This window comes from Silurus meridionalis, chromosome 1 (genome assembly GCF_014805685.1).
Source record: "Silurus meridionalis isolate SWU-2019-XX chromosome 1, ASM1480568v1, whole genome shotgun sequence".
NCBI classification, from domain to species: domain Eukaryota; kingdom Metazoa; phylum Chordata; class Actinopteri; order Siluriformes; family Siluridae; genus Silurus; species Silurus meridionalis.
In genome coordinates, this window is record NC_060884.1 from 27,441,168 (window position 1) to 27,467,369 (window position 26,202).

General features: G+C 38.2%; 1 protein-coding gene across 1 annotated transcript; it reads left to right on the forward strand.

The window, feature by feature from the left end:
• The first annotated feature begins 354 nt into the window (after positions 1 to 354).
• LOC124382748 (tetraspanin-1) lies at positions 355 to 25,580 on the forward strand. Its single transcript, XM_046844959.1, has 10 exons — positions 355 to 417; positions 9,193 to 9,425; positions 13,705 to 13,767; positions 20,724 to 20,933; positions 21,138 to 21,288; positions 22,536 to 22,621; positions 23,200 to 23,298; positions 23,659 to 23,802; positions 25,272 to 25,355; positions 25,459 to 25,580. The coding sequence occupies exons 2-10, from the start codon at positions 9,402 to 9,404 to the stop codon at positions 25,516 to 25,518; spliced, it is 921 nt and encodes a 306-aa protein (XP_046700915.1). The 5' UTR covers positions 355 to 417; positions 9,193 to 9,401; the 3' UTR covers positions 25,519 to 25,580.
• The last annotated feature ends 622 nt before the right edge of the window (positions 25,581 to 26,202 follow it).

The window sequence follows — 26,202 nt, forward strand, 5'->3', positions numbered from 1 at the left end:
ACACACACACACACACACACACACACACACACACATATTTGATAAAAAAATAAAATAAATACCACCTAGGCCAGCAGTTCTTTGTGCTCAATGTGCTTTATAGTCTGAGCATCAGTATCACCTTAGTATCACCTTGAGAATGTAGTAAAAATCAGCTGAGCTTTATCACCACCTTACTGGCTTTTTGGAATGGGTCCCACATGCGCCATTCCAAGATTTCCATTGTGTGTGAACACTGAAAACACACAGGGGTAAAATGCATTCTCTACAGCATTGAGAAGCTGTAAAGAAGTACGATGCACAGCGCCACTCTGTGGTCAATTGTGAAAAGGACAAAAACAACAAACAGGTGTGCAGCTCTTTTGTTCCTATCTTGTTGCTTTGGTGAGTGAAAACTGTTCCGTTCCTGACAATAATGTGAGTATGACCAAATGATCTTTAATTTTGAAACCTATATTAGTATTCAAGTATCAAAAAGACTTCTTAAAATCCAATCCTCCCTGTCACACGGCGCACTTTTAGTTAGTTTGAGCTGTTTTTACGAAGGAAAGTAATCTCAGCGGCAAGCAATACAATCTATCAAGATGGCACGATGTCCCAATATACTTCTATCATCAAAGGGTTTGTAAGTTAGAATAATGTTCCCTCTGTTTGTACTCTCGCCATCCATCCATGCTATAATAAATACAAAGCAAATTCAGGAGGGAAAAAAAAGAACAAAAAGAATCACTTCCCCGTAGAAGATCATTAAGCTTGGTTGATTAAGACTTGATTCTGTGGGAGCCCTCAATTTTACACTCAGTGCACATGCAAATTTCCCCATGGTGAAGCAGCGGGTAGGAGGTCTGCTTTCCGCGGTGTGGTCCAGCGCATTTATCAAAGGGCTGAGAGAAAGAGAGAGAGGAGAGAGAGAGAGAGCGAGAAAGAGAGAGAAAGAGAGAGAGAGAGAGAGAGAGAGAGAGAGAGAGAGATTGCAAGTGTAATGAGTCATCCATCCTGAAGATTCATCTAGGGGTAAGACTGGACCTGCAAACCTTATGGCATTGTTTACTAATTTGTCCAGTTTCCTCAGCTTCACTATTATTCTCTTTTAAATATCTGCTTTCCGGTGATTTTAACAAGGAAGTTTGTTACAGCTTCCCTGACTGAGATTAATGGGCCTCAAAAGGAAGCTATAGGATAGCTAGAGCCATAAAAGAAAACAAAGAGAAAGCTCTATCTAGTGTGAACCTTTTTTTATTTATTTTACTTTTTTTTACAGTTTGGCTCCATATGGGAATCTTTTACAGACTAGTTATAGGTAGCTCATGCCTTATTCAATGGTTCAGTGACAACATAGATTGGAAAGGTGAATATATAATAACCCGATGCACTTTGACATTTAATTTGATTTCTTCATATGATGTGTACCATGAAAGGAATTGAACCTGAAAAAAAATCCAAGGTTTGATAGCTCTACTGTGACTAATCATATGGTCTTTCGCACGTGCAGAGTCCATACAGGAAATTTTGCCTCTCTAAAGAATAACTGCATATATCAAGCAAAAAACAGTGATATTAATTCTACACTTTACTAAGAGAGGAAAAAAATGTCTATCTCACATCAGCAACTCGAGCTCAGTATCATAGTCTCCTGGAGCTGTGATGTGACAAGGGTACCTGTTAAAAACTACCGTATGTTTCGGACTATAAGCCACTACTTTTTTCCTACGCTTTGAACCCCGCGGCTTAAACAACAAAGCAGCTAATTTATGAATTTTTCCTGGGTTGTTCCCCGTATTTACAAACTTCAAGCCAAAAAACTGAGCGACAAAACATTAGACCAATGAAATTTCCGAACGGAAACGAAAAAACGCACCTCACCTGTGTTCTGAGCTGCACGACATCGGGAGAAAAAACATTTTTTTTTTAACGCACAACGATGTCAAAAGATAAACTCTTGAGAGAAATAGTTGTGGAAAGGAAGGAGGAAGACAGTGAACAATGACTTTCTTGGTAGGCTACTGTTTAGATACAAGCCGTTGTAGCGTGTTGAGTCAGGGTGAAGGGAGAGCTCGCTAACTCCAGTTGCAACAGAAATCATATAAGCACAGACAGGTTTCCAAAACTCATGCTTTTTATTTTTCTTGGCAACAGCGTTACGGGTTAGTCAAAGAAACTTAGAAATCAGCATCAGAAAATAATAATGACATATTCCTCGGTCTTGCACACATGCAGTAATACTGGAAAAATGCAGTGGCAGGCTATTCCCAAAATACCGCTATGCTCCTAAAGGAAGTGCAACATATTTCACCCGTTACACCGTGTGTAACGTGTCTTTCGTTAAAGCCTGTGTAAAGTACATTAGTGTGGACTAGTGGGTTTATAGACAGGTGTGGCTTATTTATGGTAAAATTAAAAATATTTGTAAAATTCAGTGGGTGCGGCTTATATATGGGTGCGCTTTATAGTCCAGAAATGATGGTACTATGGTCACTACTACTACTTCTACTACTAATCCTGAACCCACAGCTGCACACAAAAGAAAGAAACAACCAGACTTGTATCTGCATTTATACCATAGTCTTATTGAATTCTGAAATCTGATTGGTCAGATGTTGATTTATATTCTACAACATCAACTCATTTGACAATCATTTCAAATGGAATACGGATATCAATTGCTTGTTTTTTTTCTGTAAAACCACTTACAAAGACTTACAGAGCAAGTGGAATTGCAGATACATGTGGAATTTTATCAAATAGTTTTCTATGAGGTGATGTTCATTTCATCGTTTTGGAAGGAAAATCCAGTGTCAGTGCTTTGAATGCTGAAAGGTTTTGAGAAAAGAAAATACTTTCTGGGTTTTGTCATTTCTTGGTAACATGACAAGTTTTTTCAAAAATAAGTATAAATAGATTTCTGATAAGACGTGTAAATTGAAATCTTTGGTCAATTTGCTGTGGTGTAAGAAAACAAAAACATTGGAGCTGCTTCCTCTTTATAAAAATATTCAATTTCAGCATTGTAGCTTTAACTTCCTGCATCACATCATTTTCCTATAAAGGCATGTCCTGTCCTTTTTTACTGCTTACACATTGTCTTACCCAGGCACCCTTTTTGAACAGTAAAGATGAGATTCAAGCTGCATTTTGGCATCCTCTCCGTCTCTCCATATACAATGTTTATTTGATTTATACACTCCAAATAAACCATTCGTCTTCCTAATGACGCACGTGTCACACTAGTCACTGATCTGTTGTCTCTTCCTTAGCACCTGTTCTAGGAAAAGGCAGGACACATAAGGCACTGAGTCAGCAAACAGGCCTGGCGTAGGTCCTCATCCAGAAGGTTGTCCCATGAGTACATGGCAGCCAGACGACATCTCCAAAACACCTCATGTTTCACAGTTACAGCTCGCTCCGAGATTGACTGAGAAATCCGCACTGGCGTCAGTTTGCAAAACAAGCGTACTAATATTTGCCATAAAGCATGCTGAAGGTGTGAGGGAAAGCAGCAAATTGCAGAGCCGGCTGGTGTAATTAGGCTAGTGGGGCTGAGTCATCCCTTTGTTTGAAAGAAAAACGCACAACATGAGGCTTGATTTTGATTTGAACATTTTAATTAAAAACTTATTTAGAACCGAGAACAATAGCAACAACAATGAAACTGATTTATTTCGACAAAAAAAAACAACAACAAATATATATGTGTGATGTCAAGTGATTAATCCATTCTCCCCGATTTGGTAACTTGCCAATTCTCAACCTCCAACCAGCTCTTCCCTATCATATGAAAATGATCAAACAGAGAAGGTGAAGGCAAACACTTGCTTCCTCTGAGACATGTAAAATCCAGCCAAATGGATCATTCTGAACGGCTGCTCATGCTGTCACATGGCAGTGCAACACTCTTGTAGGAGAGCACCATCTGCCCTCTTCCACATACATGAACTGACAGATGCCCACTATTGGCTAGTGAGACAGAGTATGCCATCCTTCCCAACCTGAGTGCACGGCCTCAATCCTCATAATCTGCCAATGATGGGGTGAAGGCTTTTCTCATTACTGTCTTCCAGTAAGTATATTCCTATATGTATTCCTAATAGTTTTATACCTTTGACAAAATCACATGCTATAAGATTCAACAGTTGTAGTACACAAAGTTAGCGATATGCTGTAAAAAAATAAGCAGTATCAAATTGTTTTTTTTGTTAAATACAGTAATATTCATCGAAGAGGAAGTAATGAAGTAGAAGTCTATGGAATTTTACATGCATGTGATGGTACTCAGTATATCATTCATTTCTTTATGTGCAAGGTTGTGTGAAACAATTGGGACCCATCAAGGTCAACCCCTTATGTGTGACAGGGGGAAAAAATGAGGCATTTTCAACTGAAGTGCTAATCCCAGCTAGCACCGGCACTTATGATGAGGCTCATCGGGCTCTGCCGGTGGCATATTTCGCCTTGACGAGTCTCATTTATTAAGCGGAGAGTTTTCGTATGCACCACGTTGGCTGGCAATCACCTTTTCAGCATCCCAATTAACTCCTTCTTAATTGATGTTGGATGTATTAAAGTTAATGAGGCAGCGGTCCATCTGTTGAGTGGAGCAGCGAAGAGGAGATTATCATTGAGAGGGCATGCACACACACAATGCAGCAAAGGAAGGTGGTTTGGGGAAAACGCACAGGAGCACAGAGCACAGAAAAGACAAAGAGATGATGGCGAGCACCTGCCATTGCTCCGGTGTTTTTTCCCCTTCCATTCAAATCTCATGCATTTTTACGACTTTTTACATATCAGTGAGATGGGTCTATATAAAGAAGAGGTATATATGACATGTGATTAATGAAGCCCAGCCAGCTGAGGATGTCCAATAAATAATAAATCTCCATTTTATATACAATCTATATTTTTATAGACACACACACACACACACACACACACACACACACACACACACACACACACACACTCAGTGTGTTGCTTTATATAAAATTTTAATTTGAGATTATAGTGAGGGGAGCAGGAATGCGACCAGTGGAAGCTGTCAAAGTTCATTTCTCTCCAAAATCCACTGTGACTTATCAAAGAAAGGGATTGTAGACCAGCCTGAAGCCATGAGGTTAGTGAGAGTGTGCTTGTGTGCATGTAAGAGAGAGAGTGAGAGAGAGAGAAAGAGAGAGAGAGATAGAAATTTTGTGATAAAGGGCTCACAGCGAGGGAGAAAGAGAGAGAGAGAGAGAGAGAGAGAGAACAAATTCAGTGACTTGTGGTAGTTGTGTGTGTGTGTGTGTGTGTGTGTGTGTGTGTGTGTGTGTGTGTGTGTGTGTGTGTGTGCGCGTGCGTGTGTGTGTGCGTCATAGTGGGAGGACAGCAGAGGAAAATTTTATGATGATGGTTACATGGAGGAGAGACTGGAAGCAGGGGGTAATATAGGAAACGAGGGAGCGTGTGTGTGTGTGTGTGTGTGTGTGTGTGTGTGTGCACGTGTTTGTGTGTATCACTTGACCATGTATAACTGTACACAAAGTTTACAAAGACAGCCTCATGATTGCTGCTGTTTCCTCAGGCCATTCATACGACTTTAATAGAACTTGCAATCCTCTAAGTAGCACGACACACACACACACACACACACACACACACACACATACAAGAGAGAGAGAGAGAGAGAGAGAGAGAGAGAGAGAGAGAGAGAGAGAGAAAGGGAGAGAGAGAGAGAGAGAGAGAGAGAGAGAGAGAGAGAGAGAGAGAGAGAGAGAGAGAGAGAGAGAGAGAGAGAGAGAGAAAGGGAGAGAGAGAGAGAGAGAGAAAGAGAGAGAGAGAGAGAGAGAGAGAGAGAGAGAGAGAGAGAGAGAGAGAGAGAGAGAGAGAGAGAGAGAGAGAGAGAGAGAGAGAGAAATGTTGCTGGTAGCAGATACAGAAATTAGGTGCATATTTAATATGCAATATTTAACATGTCTCCTGACTACCAGGAGGCATCAGCAAGTCCAGGCTTATATTCTTCATTTTCATAACTACATACTTTTGGTTTTAATGTCTCTGTAGTTTTAAATAATTGATAGCTGAATAACTAAATATGTTATAGGCTGAATAACTCAACCATGACATAAAGAATAAAATAAATACCCCTTGCTATTCCAGTGAACCAGAGATGTACTGGTTATATCTGGTTTAGTAAAGTGTTTCAGAAGTAAAGTAGGTGTTTCACATATGCATTACTATTAAATGTCAATTAAGTCTTTACACGTTTCTTTACAGCAAATCACAACAATGTATGGTTGATTATATACCTCTCCCAAGCCTTTGGGTCATGAAAAGCCATTATTCTATTCACTGGTGTTTTAAAAGTCATTTTTTCCCTTCAACTCTGTCTGAACCACTGCTTAACAGAGACAAAGAAGCAGACGAATGAAAGGAATTGGAAAGAATAAAGAAGGTAGAAACGTAAGCGGGATTGCAAAAACGATCAAATTTTACGGTTCAGCTCTCCAGCGCTCTTTCTGTCCACTGAAATAGCAAAACAATTTACACTCATCCTGCACATTAACCTTTCTCAAGCTACAACCTTTCCCAAGCTATCACTTATAAAACCTGAATGAGATGCTCAATGTGCCTGATAAATACAAAATGGAGCAAAGGGCTTAGAAGGAGAGAGGCTAAGAAAAAAGTAAAGTGGAAAATTGAGGATTTAAGGAAGAATAAGGGGAAAAGTGGTCCATGCTTGAATGTGAGGTTGGTATATTTAACCTGCCGATCTGTATGAAATATGGCCACCGGCTGGCGCACCGCTTCAGTGCTCCCGAGGACGTAGTTAACATTTCCGCAGGTAAAAGGAGAGGCGTCGTTAAAGAAACCAAGGATGCTCATCTCAGCACAGCCCAAAGCCATTTATTGCATGAAAGCCTCTATATCCCCATCAATCTGCTTGCCAAGGACCAGAAGGCAATGCAAAACCTTACAGACCACCTCTGACTTAAAGAAAGACACCTGAGGGATAACCTAAAAATCATCATCAGGTTTCAGGTCAATCTTAAATACTTACAAAGGCATGTGTCAATATGACACTAGGACTTTCTAGTGAGTTACCATATCAAAAGCAAAAATTCTTCTTCTCATGATCATCAGAAAATTATATGAAGCTCATATAGAGAAATTTTACATATTTCATAAAGGTAATTGTATTGCCTGAGAAAACGTTTTTTTAACCTGTGATGAATGATTCATGAAAAACAAACCAAGAAGTAAAAAAAATGCTGTATTCATGATGTAATATTTAATATCAATATTTAATCAGTATATATCATATTCATTTGCATAGTTATTCATATGAAACGCACATGAGTTGTTTTGAAGAGAAATTTTATCTGTGTATAAAATGTACCTTTACCTTTAGCTTTCATACATATTTGTATGTTGTCTCTTTCTGTACATATACAAACGCCCTTTACCAGGGCCGTTTCTAGCCTTTTCCGCACCCTAGGCAGATTCCTGTTGTCAACCCCCAATGGTCCGTGCTCCCACCATAATGCTACACCCTCACACCTTACAAATCAATTACAACCTTCAATAAAAGGGGTTAAACACATTTTATAATCATTGCAAAATTGCCTGAGTTCATGTATGTAAGCATATACTATATATTAATCTTCAATAAAAAAATAGATAATGTAAATAGGCGAGGGCAGCGGCAGGGCAGGGCAGGGCAGGGGGCGCTCAATGGTTGCGCCCTAGGTGACCGCATACTTTGCCTATGCCTACAAACGGTGCTTTATTGTCCTCTTGCCCAGAGCTGCAAAAATGGGGTACGCGGCATATGTAGTGCATAGGTGCGCCGCACTGGGGGTGATCTTGCATACCCCTCAGCAAATGTTGCAGTTGCACCCCTGTCCTCCCCTTTATTTGCTATTCTATCTCTGGACTTCCCTAATTTACTACAGTTAATTATGTGCACAAAAAAGTGAACAAGGCATGAAATAACGCAAATAATGCGCTTACAAATTAGAGATGTTCAGATTTATCCTCATATGCATGTTTGGACAATTATTTATTATATAACTTTAAAAACCTCGGCTATTTATCTACTTCTAAAATTGAATGAACAAATGTTCAAAAGCTACAGCAGATTAAAAAAATGGAGACTACAAGGTTAGTGGGCTACCAACAGTGCAATTTGCTCGGCTGCTACAGGTTTCTGGAGATATCCTGTCTCTGTTAACCTCTGGGCAACTGCAGTGCGTGGTTGATTCAGAACTAATAGAAAACCTTATCCTTGGAGCCTTTAGTGTGACTGTAGCATTCATTAGGTATAGTAATGCAGACAAAATGTGCTGGAGTGAATACATTTTTAATGCAATAATCCAGTACTACGATGCAAAAAGATTCATTATGGTTTTTTGCCTTTTCCACGGAGGCTTGAAGTGAATCGCAACCCTGTCCCCACCAAACCTAGCAATGTAGCCATGTGTTTATGCAAATCATTAGTTCAGGATATTATCGCTGAGGATATTGGAATTTGATATAATGTGGCAAATATGCGTCTCTAGAGACTCCGTGGAAAGATTTTCATAAACAGCATTTATTGGAAACATTTACATGCGTATTTGCGAAGGCTTCGTGAAGACGGCCAACTGGCTTATCAAAGCCTTTTATCTACTGCAAGGTTCAACAGTCATCCAGTCTGACGAGCAATGCACTCAGCAAAGGCGCAAAAGCTCCATAACCAAGTATTGGGAGCAAGCCTTGTTCTGAGTTATTGACCAGGACACCTCTTGCACTAAGGAGAAGTAAAAAATTAATATGTGTTTGCTTACAGCTTCTAGTGATGAATTAAGACTCTGAGAAAGAGAACAGAGGTCATGGGGGAGCCTGGGTGATTAGGCATGGTCTCTACAGCATTTGCCTGTTACTATTGTTGCAATTTCTCACCTAAATGGGCCCAGAAGCATGACACGTGGTTACATTACATGTTTACAAACAGTTATTTTATATGATTGCTGTCCATGGCATGAACATTAGGGAGTTAATTCACTGGCACTGAGGTATCTGTGATGCATCTTTTCCCCTACAGCTATTCTTCTATAGCCTTGGATAATGTGCAATAATGAGGCCGATAGTGAGCTTGAGTCGTGATTTAGAGAACACGCTTAAAAGTGCTTCCATGTTTATGGCATCGTAACTTGGATTTTCTGTGGCTTTTTACAGGTTATTTCTTCCTATGACAGCAGGATCACGCTGCGTTGTTTATCTGCTCCGGTCAGGCTGCTTCTGTCTCCATTAAAGCATTTGCAGCTTGCTGCACAGGTTCAGGGCTTGTATCATCACACTAGGCTATAAAAAGAGCCCGGGGAAGAGGAGTTTCATGAGGTGCGGCCACTCTGGAGCTGAGACCACGAGCACGAGATGGATCACCAATGCACCTGCCCTGGAGCAAGCAGGTAATGGGCAATCTAGCCAACCTTGTTATGGCCGTCCATGTTTTACTGGCTCCATCAGCACCACGGAAGCATCGCTGCCTGTTACGGAGATGATGAAAAATGACTAACTGATCATTTCTGCCTACGAATGCACAGCTATGCGTGATTATTATTATCAACTGGTTTTAATACCCTTCTATTCTTCTCAGTGAGATTAAGGACTGGACATTTAATGATGGCATTGCTGAGATTGTCATAACTCATAAAAGGGCTATTAAAAGGTTATTATAGAGAAGGCTGGAGCTTTTATGTGTTTAACTTCAGCATGGAGGCACCAAGCAATCTATCTGAGTTTTTTCCCTGCCTAACTCCTGCCTGTAGGGCCACCACTCTGAGATGTGTGAGTCATATCAATTACTGGCCATTATTACAGGGAGGGTAAATGAGAGGGATATCAGAACAAAGAAGGGAGGGAGAGCGATTGCACATGTTGAAATGCTGCTTGGAAATGATAGAGATAGAGTAGAAGAGAAAAGGTATAGAGAAAGGGGGAATAAAGTGGTCCATAAAGAGTGGCCAATTGGTAGTCTTTTATGGTTCCTCCCAGGATTCAATTGGAGAAGCAGATCTGAGTGAGTACTGCCTGAGAGATGTCCATTTCTGAGCTGGACACAAATTGGCCTATAAATTGGTTTAAATTTGGGCCAAAGGATCTGATTTGGTGCATAAAAGAAAGCATGATTTTTTTTTTCTTTTGAACAAATTAGGCTTGACATGTTGTATATGAACTCTGGTTCGGTGAAACAGTCAGTAGTGTCCACCCCACTGTTCTGTGTATATAAAAAATCCATGTTTACATGGGTTTCCACCCCAAAAAACGTGCAGGTCTGAGGCTTGGCTATGCTTCACTGGGCTAGGGGTGTATGACTGTGCAATATGAACTTTATATGAACTCTAATAATATCAGGTCCACTATAAAAAAAAAATGTAGATGTACTGTTGCTGAATGCAGCATATCTACTGCATGCTTTTTATTTATGATATTTATGATTTTATTTATGGCCTCTGCATGGACCATTCCCTACGGTGGCCCAGAAGTGCAAAACACATTAACAAATCAGAAAACAAATGAACAAATTAGAAAACACTAACAAATCTGAAAACAAAATACCAAATGCAAAAACAAAATAACAAATCCGAAAACACAGCGACAAGTCAGACAAACCGGAAAAGGTAGGTATAGTTTGTGGATGGAACACTTACCGACAAGACACCTGTCATTCAGGATATACAGGAAGTATGAAATCTTATATCTTTGTTTCTCGTACATGGGTAAAGTTCTCCGTTTACTTTCAACTATTTTTTATTTTGATTAGTGCACCTTTAAATATAAGAAAATAACAGAAGTAAACAAAAGCAAGGAGAAAATGTAATTAATTAAAAGCTACTTTGAGGAAGGACATTGATATGCAGTGATGTTGAAGATTCTGCAGTATATCATGACATAATGATTAGTTTGTACACTTTTACACATACGTTCCAACTTTCTCCTGCGCAGACTGTTGTACTTCAGACGCTTTATGGTCTGATATCTATAACTGGCTTTACCCAAAGGTTCCCCATCTAAGAAATTTCACTGTGAAGGACATTATCTTTGCACTTGTAATGAACAATAACAAAGTTATTTGACTTTGAGTTATAAGACTTTCTTGTTAATAATATACTTCTGATGGGAAAAGTTTATATACAAAATCGAAATACTTGAAAGTGAAACCAACGTTTTTTGCTTTTTGTAATTAATTTCTTTCTTTTACAAAAGACCTTAAACTGATTAAAAAGAAAAATGCAATGAACCCTTTGTCCTTTTTAGAAAAATATGATATGTATTTATTTATCTATTTTTTCCCTCTTTCCCTTAAATATATGTGTACATATTTGTATTTTCATGCACCTGTTCTGTGTATTGTAATGTAAATTTTACTTGTTATTGTCACAGTGTTTGTATATGGCTAATTGCTTAATAAAAAAAAAAAAAAAGACTGTTGTACTTTCTGTATATCTTGAATGACAGGTGTCTCGTCCAATGATCAGTAAGTTTCCATTCACAAACTATACCTACCTTTTCCGGTTTGTCTGACTTGTGTTTGTCGTTGTGTTTTCAGATTTGTTATTTTGTTTTTGCATTTGATATTTTGTTTTCAGGTTTGTAAGTGTTTTCTAATTTGTTAATTTTTTTTCTGATTTGTTAATGTGTTTTTGCATTTATTTTGTTTTCAGATTTGTTCATTTGTGTTTGCATTTGTTATTTTGTTTTGGATTTATTTTGTTTTGGATTTATTTTGCTTTCGGATTTGTTATTTTGTTCTCAGATTTGTTATTTTGCTTTCGGATTTGTTATTTTGTTTACGGACTTGTTATTTTGTTTTCAGATTTGTTATTTTGTTCTCAGATTTGTTAATTTGTGTTTGCATTTGTTATTTTGCTTCGGATTTGTTATTTTGTTTTCTGATTTATTTTGTTTTCAGATTTGTTATTTTGTTTTCGGATTTGTTATTTTGTTCTCAGATTTGTTATTTTGCTTTCGGATTTGTTATTTTGTTTACAGACTTGTTATTTTGTTTTCGGATTTGTTATTTTGTTCTCAGATTTGTAAGTGTTTTCTAATTTGTTAATTTGTTTTCTGGTTTGATAATGTGTTTTGCACTTCTCTGCCACCGTACCATTCTTATTTATTCTATTTTTTGGGGTTCTAACACCCAAAATAAGTGCTAAAATATACAAAGATATACAGTGAATGCATTAATATAATGCATTAACATGAATTATTAATATAACAAAACTCCAACCCTTTCCACCACTACCCAGGTTATGTAATACTGTTACCTAATGCATACAAAGTACGCTAACTACTGCAACTACACTATATCAGTAGGCAGTACCAACATCTGGGGAGGGAAAAAAACAACTCTCATGTTTCAACCACAGAAGATAAGCTTGATAAAACACTATAACAACCACCACCACAATTCTGTTCATGTCCTAGAGTTATATCTATACTGGACTAGCATACTATCCAGGGTATATTCACAGCTCTCATTTAGTGTTTCTGGGAAAGTTTCTGGATCCACTGTGATCGTGACTGGAATAAATCGATACTAAAGATGAATAACAGAATCTTGTCTTTTCTAAATCTTTGGAAAGATTCATTAAAAACACGTCACATAAATTTCAGATAACCCCCCCCACAAAACTAAAAAAAAGATATTTGTCGTGCAAATGTTTCTTCTTCTAACAAATCACTGGGAAAAAATCTCTACTCTAGAGCATTCATCTGCTAACCTAAATCATAATACCAATCTTCAATAAAACCTCCAGAGCAGGCCACTTCTTAAGTCTCCCACTGGCTGAGCTGATTATCTCTTTGTTTTGTCTTGAGCATTTTTCATAGAGAAAACTGAACAAAGAAAGACAGCGTCCTACGCAGTGAGAACATCAATCAGCTCCATGAACCCTACACACCACATGAGTGAATTAGTGAAGCATATAGCGCTGTTGGATAAGCTGTACCTGAGTGCGGCAACATTGCCCTCTACAGAGGAAGTAAGAAAACATCACAGAAAGCTGTGGACAATAGAACAAAGGAGCCCCATAGGAAAGGACACAAAGGAATTGAAGGCAGCAGCAAAAAAAAAAAAAAAAAAAAAACCAAACAAAACATGACCTATTAACCATAGATGTTGCATCTAATATTTTAGGCGTAAATGTATTGTTGACAGTAATAACTATGCTTTAATTACAAGCAATCAGTGGTTGTGCATATGATATTTTGTCCTGATTATTAATTCGCATGCATCACACATCACAAATTAATTTTTAATTTTATTTATGTTACCCGTTGCTTTTAGATAGTTCCATCAGGCCATGACAGATGATGACCACTTCTTTCAATGTGGTGATTCAATAGGTGTGTCTTAGCACTGAAGCAGGAAATCAGGCCTCTGACCACTTGGGTGACCTCGATCACAACCTATACCACATCCATTCTACCTATGTTCATCTCTCTCTCTCTCTTTCTCTCTCTCTCTCCTTCTCTCTCTCTTTCTCTCTCTGTCTATTTCCTTCACCTGACTGACCTTCACTCACCTGTGCCACCCGCTGTATCATCGACAATTCCCTAAAAGTAGGTACGTTCATTTATAAAAATTTTATTACGTTTTTTTTTTCCAGTGTTTCACAAACAATCTGTTTCAGTGATTGCGAGTCTGCGCTAAACTTACCTTTATTGTTTTTTTTTTTACAGATAAAAATGGGCTTCTTTGAATTCGCCAAAGTTTTAATGGTTGTGTACAACTTGTTAATCCTGGTAAGCGTGTTGTGTTTTCTCATTAAATGTATGCATGTAAGCGTAAGATGGGAGGGGCGGTGTTGGCATTTAAAAGAGTAATTACATTTCCGTATTTATAACCCGAGATTTTTATGTGACGTGCAAAGTATTAAAGAGATTCAGTTTGTCTGGGAATATGCACACAGTAATTTACACTCCCCGTAATGCAAACATATAACAAAGGCGCTTTCAAACTAGATGTCACAGGCTTGCAGCGAAGTCTATATCGTCAACAAGGCAATTACAGTTTCTTACTTACAGCAATTTTCATCTCATTAAGTTGAAAGCTTCTAATTTTCCCAACTTGGTTTGATAGCTAATAGAGATGAAACTCTGTAATCGCTCGTAGATGCTGTAGAGCAGATGAATCTGCACTCTTACCCATTTTGTATGCTTTAGTTGTTAAGGGTGATTTCATAGAAACCGGGAAGAGGGTTTTTATTTCCCTAAATGCAATTTGTACATGCCATTTTGAGACCAGACCACTGAGCTTGCTGAGGTTTAACTTGGATGGTACTCCACAGGTTTATGTTCTATAAGTTGTCAAATACTTTTTGAATTAGCAATATGTGTATAAATAGAAAAATAGGGGAATACAATGATTTTCTATGTGCTTTATGATATATTGTGATTAGACTTCTTGAGCACTGGACTTGTTAAAAGACTCGGATGATACTGAAGCCAAGTTATTAAAAAAAGGTGCATGTTACTGTATCAATCTATCTTAAATATATTTTAGGAAACTGGAAACTATGCTAATTAGTGGTTACATTTCACATTAATATCAGCAGTGGCATCTTTGCATACCTAGCCTGAGTGCCATTCATGATTGCTGTGAGCTTCTCATAGCCTGTGAGGCCAAATCAATAACAATCTGACTGTAGGATTCTGAAATCTAGAGGTTCAAGTAGTATACGTGGTTTGCTATTATAGTTTAAATTCAATTTCGTTTTGTATACCACTTTATTTGGACATTGTCACTAAGAAGCTTCACAGAAAGATTTATATTTAGACCACTAATAGCGATAGTGCCTCAGAAAAATCTCCAGAGACGAAATGAGTCACTTCCAAATACAAGCCAAATAGCTTCTACTTTCTCAGAAAGCAACTCCCCGGTGAAATTAAGTATAAAACGCATGCCTCAATCGTGCTTTGGAGTCCAAAGATTACAAATTCTCTTTTTTTTGATGTATAGTACTTTCACTTCTATTTCCTGTCCCCTTCAAGCATGGCAGGGTTTCTATTTTTGTCCTTATCATCCAGATCCTGCCCTTTAGGGATCTTCATGGCCTTTTTTCTACTGCTCGGCAAAGGCAGTTCATTCTGTCCTCTGCATTTTGCGCTTTCGTTTTTTCTTCTTCCTTTTGCGTTTACGTTTCCTTTAAACTGATTTACATGTAATATCTTTGACGCAATTTCTCCTTGCACGGCATTCTCCACACATTGTATTTTATTAGAGGTTCGAGCCTGTTTTTCCGGAAAGAAAAGGACAATGCCAAAAAATGAATTTGACAGGCAGCAGGAAACATTTGGAGATAGGAACCTGAGAGTAATATGCCTGTCATATTTGTTTATCCGTGAGCTGTGCTGATTATCAAAAGCAGATGGGGGAAAAATGCCACGTGATATATGCATAAACTATTCTGGAAGCCATGTTAAAATTGGTGTCAGAAATAAGGTACTATGGAGTCATGTATGCTTTATTAGACATGCAGCACAATCAGAGGACCAGCTGTGACAGCTGTGATTGCCGCTGACATAAACTGTCAGGCTTTGGACATGGTTACAGTGGCATGTTTGAACTCACACACTGAGATCAACCCTCTCATTATACCGTATGCTGCTGCTGCAACAAAAATGAAGTAAAATTGATCTAGAGTTCAACATGTCATTTTTGTATATTAATAATACCCACAGAGGTCTAAGTTTGTATTTAAAAATGAGAAAATTATTTATTTAGTGCTCAGTCTTAAAAAGATAGAATGAATATATGCTGAAATTCAATTCTTGCCAGAAAAGTGATTGAGACTAAAGTGCACGATGAACCTCGAACCCTGCAAGACTCTTGAGAAAGAGGTTTTTTATTTCTCGTTTGGGCTTGTGAATGGCCAAATACAAAGCTGATGAGACAAAGGAGCATTGTGTTTATTAATGTAAACACTATGAGGACATTTACAGTTTCCATTCATTCATCCTTAGTAACTGCCTGGTCATGGTAACTGCAGTTTAAATTGGATTCCATCTTCCAGGCAACACCTATTTCAGGATTAAATCTATATACGGGTACAGACACGGATATTTGGAGCACTAATTACATAGAGATACAGATAGTGCCATTGGGTTACACTACTATTGGAAAGGTTAAACCATTATACATGATGCTCCAGGCCTATATACAGAGTGAGAGACTTGTGTGTTTGTTATGCAGGGTTTTTTTATATAAATTAATGACCATTAATTAATGACCCACATGTTGCACATTTGCCTCAGGTTTTGTGGGGAAATAGAATAAGAGAATGGGAAAATGTGAAGGATAAGAGAGGCTGATATTAATGATGATAATGAACTGGGAATGTGAAGGCATAAAATCCCAAATATAAAGAAAGTCTACTACAGACCCAGATGGGACTGTTTTTCAGCTGTGGCTTAGGCAAAATAAGGGAACAATCTGATTAATTAAATACATGTTTTTATCTTATACACTGGTTTAATGAATTACCAAAGAAGAAGGCCAAGTACCTTGAAAGTGAAGAGGAAATTTCATTTGGTTGGGGGCAAACATTTGATATAATTTTTTATATGTATCTAGTACTTGTGTAATACATTATATATTACATAATCATTAAAATATCCTTTAATAAGACATTAACAAGAGGTTTGTATTAATGTGCACATTTCATACTCAACATTTAATAATTAACATTTTTCAATTGCCATTTTTCAATACATATATATTTGCTGTACATATATACACATACAGGGAGTGCAGAATTATTAGGCAAGTTGTATTTTTGAGGATTAATTTTATTTGAGGATTTAATTTGAACAACAACCATGTTCTCAATGAACACAAAAAACTCATTAATATCAAAGCTGAATATTTTTGGAAGTAGTTTTTAGTTTTAGCTATTTTAGGGGGATATCTGTGTGTGCAGGTGACTATTACTGTGCATAATTATTAGGCAACAACAAAAACAAATTCATACCCATTTCAATTATTTATTTTACCAGTGAAACCAATATAACATCTCAACATTCACAAATATACATTTCTGACATTCAAAACCAAACAAAAACAAATCAGTGACCAATATAGCCACCTTTCTTTGCAAGGACACTCAAAAGCCTGCCATCCATGGATTCTGTCAGTGTTTTGATCTGTTCACCATCAACATTGCGTGCAGCAGCAACCACAGCCTCCCAGACACTGTTCAGAGAGGTGTACTGTTTTCCCTCCTTGTAAATCGCACATTTGATGATGGACCACAGGTTCTCAATGGGGTTCAGATCAGGTGAACAAGGAGGCCATATCATTAGATTTTCTTCTTTTATACCCTTTCTTGCCAGCCACGCTGTGGAGTACTTGGACGTGTGTGATGGAGCATTGTCCTGCATGAAAATCATGTTTTCTTGAAGGATGCAGACTTCTTCCTGTACCACTGCTTGAAGAAGGTGTCTTCCAGAAACTGGCAGTAGGACTGGGAGTTCAGCTTGACTCCATCCTCAACCCGAAAAGGCCCCACAAGCTCATCTTTGATGATACCAGCCCAAACCAGTACTCCACCTCCACCTTGCTGGCGTCTGAGTCGGACTGGAGCTCTCTGCCCTTTACCAATCCAGCCACGGGCCCATCCATCTGGCCCATCAAGACTCACTCTCATTTCATCAGTCCATAAAACCTTAGAAAAATCAGTCTTGAGATATTTCTTGGCCCAGTCTTGACGTTTCAGCTTGTGTGTCTTGTTCAGTGGTGGTCGACTTTCTGCCTTTCTTACCTTGGCCATGTCTCTGAGTATTGCACACCTTGTGCTTTTGGGCACTCAGTGATGTTGCAGCTCTGAAATATGGCCAAACTGGTGGCAAGTGGCATCTTGGCAGCTGCACGCTTGACTTTTCTCAGTTCACGGGCAGTTATTTTGCGCCTTGGTTTTCCACACGCTTCTTGCGACCCTGTCGACTATTTTGAATGAAACGCTTGATTGTTCGATGATCACGCTTCAGAAGCTTGGCTATTTTAAGACTGCTGCATCCCTCTGCAATATATCTCACTATTTTTGACTTTTCTGAGCCTGTCAAGTCCTTCTTTTGACCCATTTGCCAAAGGAAAGGAAGTTGCCTAATAATTATGCACACCTGATATAGGGTGTTGATGTCATTAGACCACACCCCTTCTCATTACAGAGATGCACATCACCTAATATGCTTAATTGGTAGTAGGCTTTCCAGCCTATACAGCTTGGAGTAAGACAACATGCATAACGAGGATGATGTGGTCAAAATACTCATTTGCCTAATAATTCTGCACTCCCTGTATATTACATGCTGTACATATTATTTACATTATTATTTGCACAATTGCTACTATTTGCACTTCTGGTAGATGCTGAACTGCATTTTTGTTGATGGGTACCCGTACTATGCAATGACAAAGTTGTCTGTCTGTCTGTCTGTCTGTCTGTCTGTCTGTCTGTCTGTCTGTCTATCTATCTATCTATCTATCTACAGTGCCCTCCACAATTATTGGCACCCCTGTTTAAGATGTGGTCGTGGACTTCTAAAAATTCTCCTTTTTTTTAAAACAACATAGAACCCAAATGCAAAAAAAGAGAAAAATCAAACCTTTCATTTAAGTACATAACTTTGGTGGTAAAAAAAATCATACATTTAGAAAGAAAAAAAAACTTGAAATCATGTGTCCCACAATTATTGGCACCCCTAACAATTCCTCTGAAAAATTTAATTTTTTTTTTTTTTATATATTTTCTGTAGTTGCTAAGGTTGGTCAGGGTATCTAGGGACTTTTAATTAGTAATTCATGATTTCCTGTTTCCCTGGGGTATAAATATGACGTGACACAGAGGCCTAATTCTCTTACCCATTTGTCAACATGGCAAAGACAAGAGAACACACCATTCAAGTAAGGCAGATGTGTGTCGACCTTCATAAGTCAGGCAATGGCTACAAGAAAATAGCCACTCGCCTTAACTTGCCGGTATCTACAGTCAGAGGAATCATTAAGAAGTTTAAAACAACTGGAACAGTGACAAACAAGGCTGGAAGAGGTCCCAAGTTTATCTTGCCACAACGCACAGTGAGGAGGATGGTAAGAGAAGTAAAAATTTCCCAAGCTCACCGTCACAGAATTGCATCAAAGAGTGGCATCTTGGGGTCACAGAGTCTCCAAAACAACCATCAGACGCTCTCTACATGCCAACAAGCTGTTTGGGAGGCATGCAAGGAAAAAGCCTTTTCTTACTAACACTCACAAAAGTAAACGTCTGGAGTTTGCTAAGCGGTACTGGGACTTCAACTGGGATCGTGTGCTTTGGTCAGATGAGACTAAGATTGAGCTTTTTGGCAACAAACACTCTAAGTGGGTCTGGCGTAAAACAAAAGATGAGTATGCCGAAAAGCACCTCATGCCCACCGTGAAGTATGGTGGAGGATCTGTGATGCTGTGGGCCTGTTTCTCTTCCAAAGGCCCTGGGAACCTTGTTAGGGTGCATGGCATTATGAACGCTTTGAAGTACCAGGATATTTTAAATAAAAACCTGATGGCCTCTGCCAGAAAGCTGAAGATGGGTCGTCATTGGGTCTTTCAGCAGGATAATGATCCAAAACATGTGGCAAAATCTACACAAAAGTGGTTCAGCAGTCACAAACTCAAGGTCCTCCCATGGCCATCTCAGTCCCCAGACCTCAACCCAATCGAAAACCTGTGGGGCGAGCTAAAGAGAAGAGTGCATAAGAGAGGACCCAGGACACTGGATGATCTAGAAAGATTGTGCAAAGAAGAATGGTCAAAATCCTCTCTCTGTGTTCTCCAATCTTGTGAAATGTTATAGGAGGAGATTAAGTGCTGTCTTGTTGGCAAAAGGAGGTTGTACAAAGTATTAACATCAGGGGTGCCAATAATTGTGGCACACATGATTTCAAGTTTTTTTTTTCTAAATGTGTGATTTTTACCACCAAAGTAATGTACTTAAATAAAGGTTGGATTTTCTCTTTTTGCATTTGGGTTCTATGTTGTTTAAAAAAAAAAGGAGAATTTTTTGAAGTCCACGACCACATCTTAAACACGGGTGCCAATAATTGTGGAGGGCACTCTATCTATCTATCTATCTATCTATCTATCTATCTATCTATCTATCTATCTATCTATCTAAAAAAAGGTGTTTATTAATATGGTAAACTTGTCTGTAAAGAGACGTTGATTTACTATTTATGGAAGACGTCTTAGCTTTTCGTAACACTCAAGCAAGTTTTTCAGTACAGAAAAGTCCTCAGGAAAGAGTTCTTTCTTTTTTTCTTTCTTTCTTTCTTTCTTTCTTTCTTTCTTTCTTTCTTTCTTTCTTTCTTTCTTTCTTATTGAATTTAAGAGGGAATAAACAAGAAGCTGTCAGATAACTATATACTAGTTAAAGGTATCTAATAATGTTAAAATAATGTATCATTCAATAATGATCAGCTTTGTGATGGTAACAATAAATCCAACTGTTTTTCCACAATTTATTTCTCACAGAACACAGAACTGAGGTTGTAAAAACAGTATCTTAGTGCAGTACAACATAAAATATAACGTCATATATTTATTCTTCATTAGGTGTTGTCCATGTTGTATAATTTGCATGATTAAAACACAATGTTTTCAGTTGCTGCTCAATATTAAAGTAAAATTGTTTAAATTAATATGAGATTTATTATTTTTTTCCCAGGTTGGTGGAGGAGGCTTGATAGCTGTTGGGTTTTGGTTGCGTTTAACTGGAGATGTACTGGGCTCAAACGCACTCGGAGTGTTTTCTATAAACGCCATAAATACCATCAAAGTTGACATATACTTCATTGTTGTTGGAATTATAATGGTCTTGCTGGGATTTTTGGGTTGCTGTGGTGCGAAAAAAGAGAGCAAATGTCTCCTGATAATGGTAATGAAAACCAATCACATGATCAAGCACTGCATATGAAGACTTGATTTTTTAATTTTAATTAAAACATTTTCATTTGGTGATTACTTTTCACCAAATGTAAAGTTCTCCTATGCATTAGCACAATGCCATATGACCTCAGATACCATTAATTACTTGATAGTACTGCCATGCTCATTATAAATCTCCACATTCCCCATACAGTTCTTTTCCATCATCGTCATTATTTTCATCTCAGAGCTGACCCTTGGAATGTTTGCGCTGGCCTATTCTACACATGTAAGTTTTGCTCTGAGGTCACGGCCTCCTCGTGTTCTTTCTGACTTTTCCTGTTACTGCCTATTTTTATTTGCATGTACATGTTTTTTTTTTAATTATTTATTTATTTTACACTATATCCATTTTTTTTCCTTCTGAGCATTATTAAATATGTGGAGTTGGCAGTGGCTCCTGTGCATTCTGCTTCTTAATGACTGTGTGATTGCTCCAAGCTGTGTGCCAGCACTCTCTCTCCCAGCAATTTATTCACCTCTACAACTCAAGTTCAAGCATTTATATGCAAAACAGTCAATTTACATATATTGCTGTGGCCATTTAGTGAAACCTATAATAATTCTGAGTGAGATATGAAAAGCGATTGAGGGAAATAATGCATTTAAATCAAGAAAATAAAACATTTTTAGGCAAATTTGAATCTCATCGGTCAAATGCGATGCTTGGTTTTATTTACGTTCTAATGTCATCAAAGCTATTACATTAAAGTTCGCCCTTTTTTTGTTGTTGTTGCTGTTGATGCAAATAATTCCTTTCCACACAGCATTTTCCCCGAATGAATGACAGCTCATCAGCATATTCAGTTATGCCAAAACTATTCATTAGGAAATGGGAAGGACCTGAGAAGGACATATGTTTGAATTATGGACAGTCTAGGGGAACAGTTACGGGGAACATTAGACATGCACAAGCTCATTTAATGTGCTGTTTGTCACCATCACTGACACCTAAATGTCCATTTATTCATTTCAGTGCCACAAGAAATTGTCGTTTTAATAATGTATGTGCTTGTCTGTAACCGGCTGCGTCTGCTGCATTTTAGATTAATATGGAACGCGAATGCATTACAATATCACTGTAATGTAAATTCGACCAGTATACGCATCTACCTGAACAATCAGTACCGGTTAGAGTGATAAGTCCTGACATGTTTGAATGTATAGTGGCACTGCTCATATTCTCTGCTGCAATCTGACGCTCGAGAATAAATCAGAAACCTAATATGTATAGACAGAGATAAGTGTGAAAAGGCAAATTGGGAACTATTTTGCTCACCTCGTGGGAGCATGCTTCAGTGAAATCGAGCAATAAATTAGCAAAAACATATCACATTGCAATCCTACATTTATATTTTTATTCAGTCTCTCCAACAAACACTATGTTTCTGTATAAGACAACACAGGAATGCAGAACTAAGTTCAAACAGCACTTCTGTATGAGTATTGATTTAATAGAGGCGTCGAGTTTTTTTTGCCTGTATTATTGTTGAATGTCTTTCTCAGCAGGTCTGAGGTATGTGCCAGTTTTGAGTTGCACTCTCCACTTTAGCGCTAGTGATCTCGGCTTTTAGCGGGCTCACTTTCCCAACAGTACTTTGTCCTGCCATCGAAGACGGTGATGGATTAGCCAAGCTGGTGCATAATAACCCTACTGATCTGTGTTCCTCTGCTTTTTTCTTGGGAAACAGAGGGGGGTCTTTTAATTGCAGCTTGTCTGCACGTCCCCCCAGGCATACAGAGGACCACTTGCGATGACCCCCCTCACTTGCTCACTCCCCCAATCCATCCATCTTTCTCACAAAAATGTCATGCATGCCCCCTCCCCATCACTTTAACCAAAGCAGAGCGAGAAACAACAAAGAAAGAGGCAGAGAATTGGCAGTGCATTTTCTGCCAGATTCTGCCTCATCAGTGTATCTGTTTGGATGGCTTTTGCTGCATGAAATGATAATTTGATCTAACATAATTGCTTGAAACCTTCCCTTCCAAATGCATCAATATATATGGAAATTTTCTATGATCGGAACCTACAGGAGATAATCAGGTGCAGTGTTATTGCATGAAGTCTTTATTTGTTTTGGCTGAATACCTATGCAGGCTCTATTGATGGCCGTATAAGAAGCACAATAAGGGAAAATGGGTTAGCATGAATTAAAACAAGCATGCACATCTAGCCTTGTCTGTTTTTTGTTTTTTTTTTACTATTCTTTTAGATTAAAACATTTTTAAGCTCATGGGGCAAACCTGTCCTGCAGGATCAATATGGAAGAGATTTTCACTTCACCAGCCTGTGGAACATGACCATGACGAAGGTAAATCAAGGCTTAATTGCAGAGCATCTTTCACTACAGTGCAGGCATGATTGCAGAGATGCCATTAAACGATCCTGTGCATCACAATGCCTAGGGCACCTCACCTAGAATATATCATTCATATATCTGTAGCACTATTAGATCACCTTTAGGTCAATGTAATGTGGGCGAAGGTAATATATGGGTTAAAAACTGGCTTACTAAATAAACTGCCGAAGGGACTTTGCAATGAGAGTGTAACAAAAATGTACATAGTGCTTTCAGATTGATACCCAGCCATGAAGCCATGAAGCGACACACAAATTAACTACATGTTCCAACTCTAAAACACGTCTTCTCTCCTGTTTTGTTACATGATAGTTGGACTGCTGTGGTTTTAATAACTACACCGACTTCATCGGCTCCTATTATTTGAAGCACTATGGTGAGATTTACCATCCCAGCTGTTGTGAAAACACAACATTCATATGTAATTTGGAGAATGCGCAGAACAGCATGATACCGGTGAGAAAGCACACTGCCAAACTAATTGTATTGCTTGAAAGTCATAATTGCAAAAGTAGCAACAATTTGCCTTATACTGTTTTTTTTTTTTTTTAATCCACACAACACTAAAGTACACTACGTGTACACTATCTTCAAGGAACGCGACATTAGACGGATACTGTTATAGAAAACTATTCAAGAAAATGGTGTGTGGTGTGCATGTTAACAGCATGTTATATCCTCATACAACTCATACAGTTTGGCAACGATTATATTTTTTATTAATTAAATAGTTAGTAATTATTGTTCATAGCTTTATTCAAAATAAACAAGTTCCTTGTTTATTTAAACCGCATACATAGTCAGCATATACTATGTACATCATATATCATACTCGATATTCAACATGGTACCTCATGGCAAAGAACACACTGATAGTTTGAGAATTAGAATTGTTGCTCTCCACAAAGATGGCCTAAGCTATAAGAAGATCAGTAACACCCTGAAACTGAGTTACAGTACAGTGGACAGGGTCATACAGAGGTTTTCACTCGGAACAGACCTCGCAAGGGTCCATCGAATAAGTTGAGTCCTCGTGCTGTGCGTCAGGTGCGAAAACTGGCTTCAAAGAACAGATGCATGAGTGCTGCCGCATTGCTTTAGAAGTTGCAGAAGCAGAAGGTCCACTTGTCAGTGCTCACACCATACGCCACACACTGCAACAAGTCGGTTTGCATAACTGTCGTCTCAGAAAGAAGCCTCTTCTGCTACTGTGAGCTGGTTTACAAGCCTACAAACAGTTTGCTGGAGAAAACCTGTCTAAGAGCATAAATTACTTGTACCATGTCCTGTGGTCTGATGAGACTAAGTTAAACCGGTTTGGCTCAGATGGTGTCCAGCATGTGTGGCAAATCTTTGGTGAGGAGCACCAAGAAAATTGTGTCTTGCCTACAGTCAAGAATGGTGGTGGTATCATCATGTTCTGGGGCTGCATTAGTGTTTATTGAGTTCATTGAGCAAAACATAGATTCCAACATGTACTATGACATAATTAAGCAGAACATGATGCCCTTCCTTTGGCCCTTCCTTTGGTTTCCAACATGAAAACGACCCCAAACACATCGCCAAGATGAACATTGCCCTGCTAAAGAAGCTGAAGGTGATTGAATGGCTAATTATGTCTCCAGACCTAAACCCTATTGAGCACTTCCTCAAGCGGAAGGTGGTGAAGATTAAGCAGCTCTGTGATGTCATTATGGAGGAGTGGAAGAGGATCCCAGCAACAACCTGTGCAGCTCTGGTGAAATGTACATATTTAGTTTTATGACAAGCTAATACACAAAGCACATTCATCACATGGAAATAATCAGAGCTGAAAATTAATAAGCACCTTTATTGTCATGAAGTAACTTTGTATCCAAAATTGTGTATATTTACAAAACTTTAAGACTGGTCATGTTTATAGAACTAGTTTTTTCTTTCTTCAGGGCTGTTTTGCATGGATTTTACGAAGCCTAGATGAAAGACTCTACATTTTGGGAGCAGTTGCAGCAGGGGTTGGTGGTATTGAGGTAAATTTAAAAGCATAATCAAAATTTCTATTAAAATCAAGATAAACAACTTCTTTAAATATACAAAATGTAACCATTGTCTGTGTTCCTTTATGTCCTTTAGACTGGAGCGATGTTTGTGTCCTTGTACCTGTTCTGTTACCTGGACAAAGATGCCAGTTGAGTGAATCAGAATTATACTTCTAGGGGGGAAAAAAAGCTTCCTCAAAAGGTTTTGAATAATTGAGTGTTCTTCACATCATAAAGACCTTTTGGAATTCTCACTGATACAGAAACACTCTGCTGCATGGTTATACAATAACAAAAAGTTCTACCTGGCAGACAAGCCAAAGTATATTTGAGGGTTCTAGATGTAGACTTTTTTCTCAACTGTGTAACTTCAGAGCTGTATAAAAAGTTTCTGTGTGTAGCAGAGTGGGAAAACAATTCAGCTGTCAGTGTAGCTGAATCTAGTCAATCAAAAAAAAATAAAAAGAAACAAAAAAGAAGCTTTCGTTACAAACGTTCTCTGCCTATAAACATACGTTGATGGATTTCCTTTTAAGAGAGCACAAAAATATTTTTTAACCTTGTCCTTTATTTATTTATTTTTAGTCTAAAACCTTGCTAGCAAGTGTGACTTTCCACTTTGATCAAATACAGAAACAGACAAAAATGTGAATTAATTGAATGACGTAAACTTGCACTTAATTGTCAAAATGCCTGTGAGGAGTCTGTACCACAAACAAACTTAAAACACTGTACGAATGTCATTCATTTTTGAGGTAAATATGAGGCCCCAATTATGAATTTCTTAGAAAGTTATATATTTTCAAAACTATATGTAGAACATGATAAAATTTCACAC

Bases quoted from the DNA above. Each gene is read 5' to 3' on its own strand.
- LOC124382748 (XM_046844959.1), top strand. From the start codon at position 9,402: ATGCACCTGCCCTGGAGCAAGCAG. The intron at 21,289-22,535 runs GTACATGTTTTT...TCTCCACTTTAG, and splicing joins CTGCCTATTTTTATTTGCAT to CGCTAGTGATCTCGGCTTTT. The intron at 22,622-23,199 runs GTGCATAATAAC...CTATTCTTTTAG, and splicing joins GTGATGGATTAGCCAAGCTG to ATTAAAACATTTTTAAGCTC.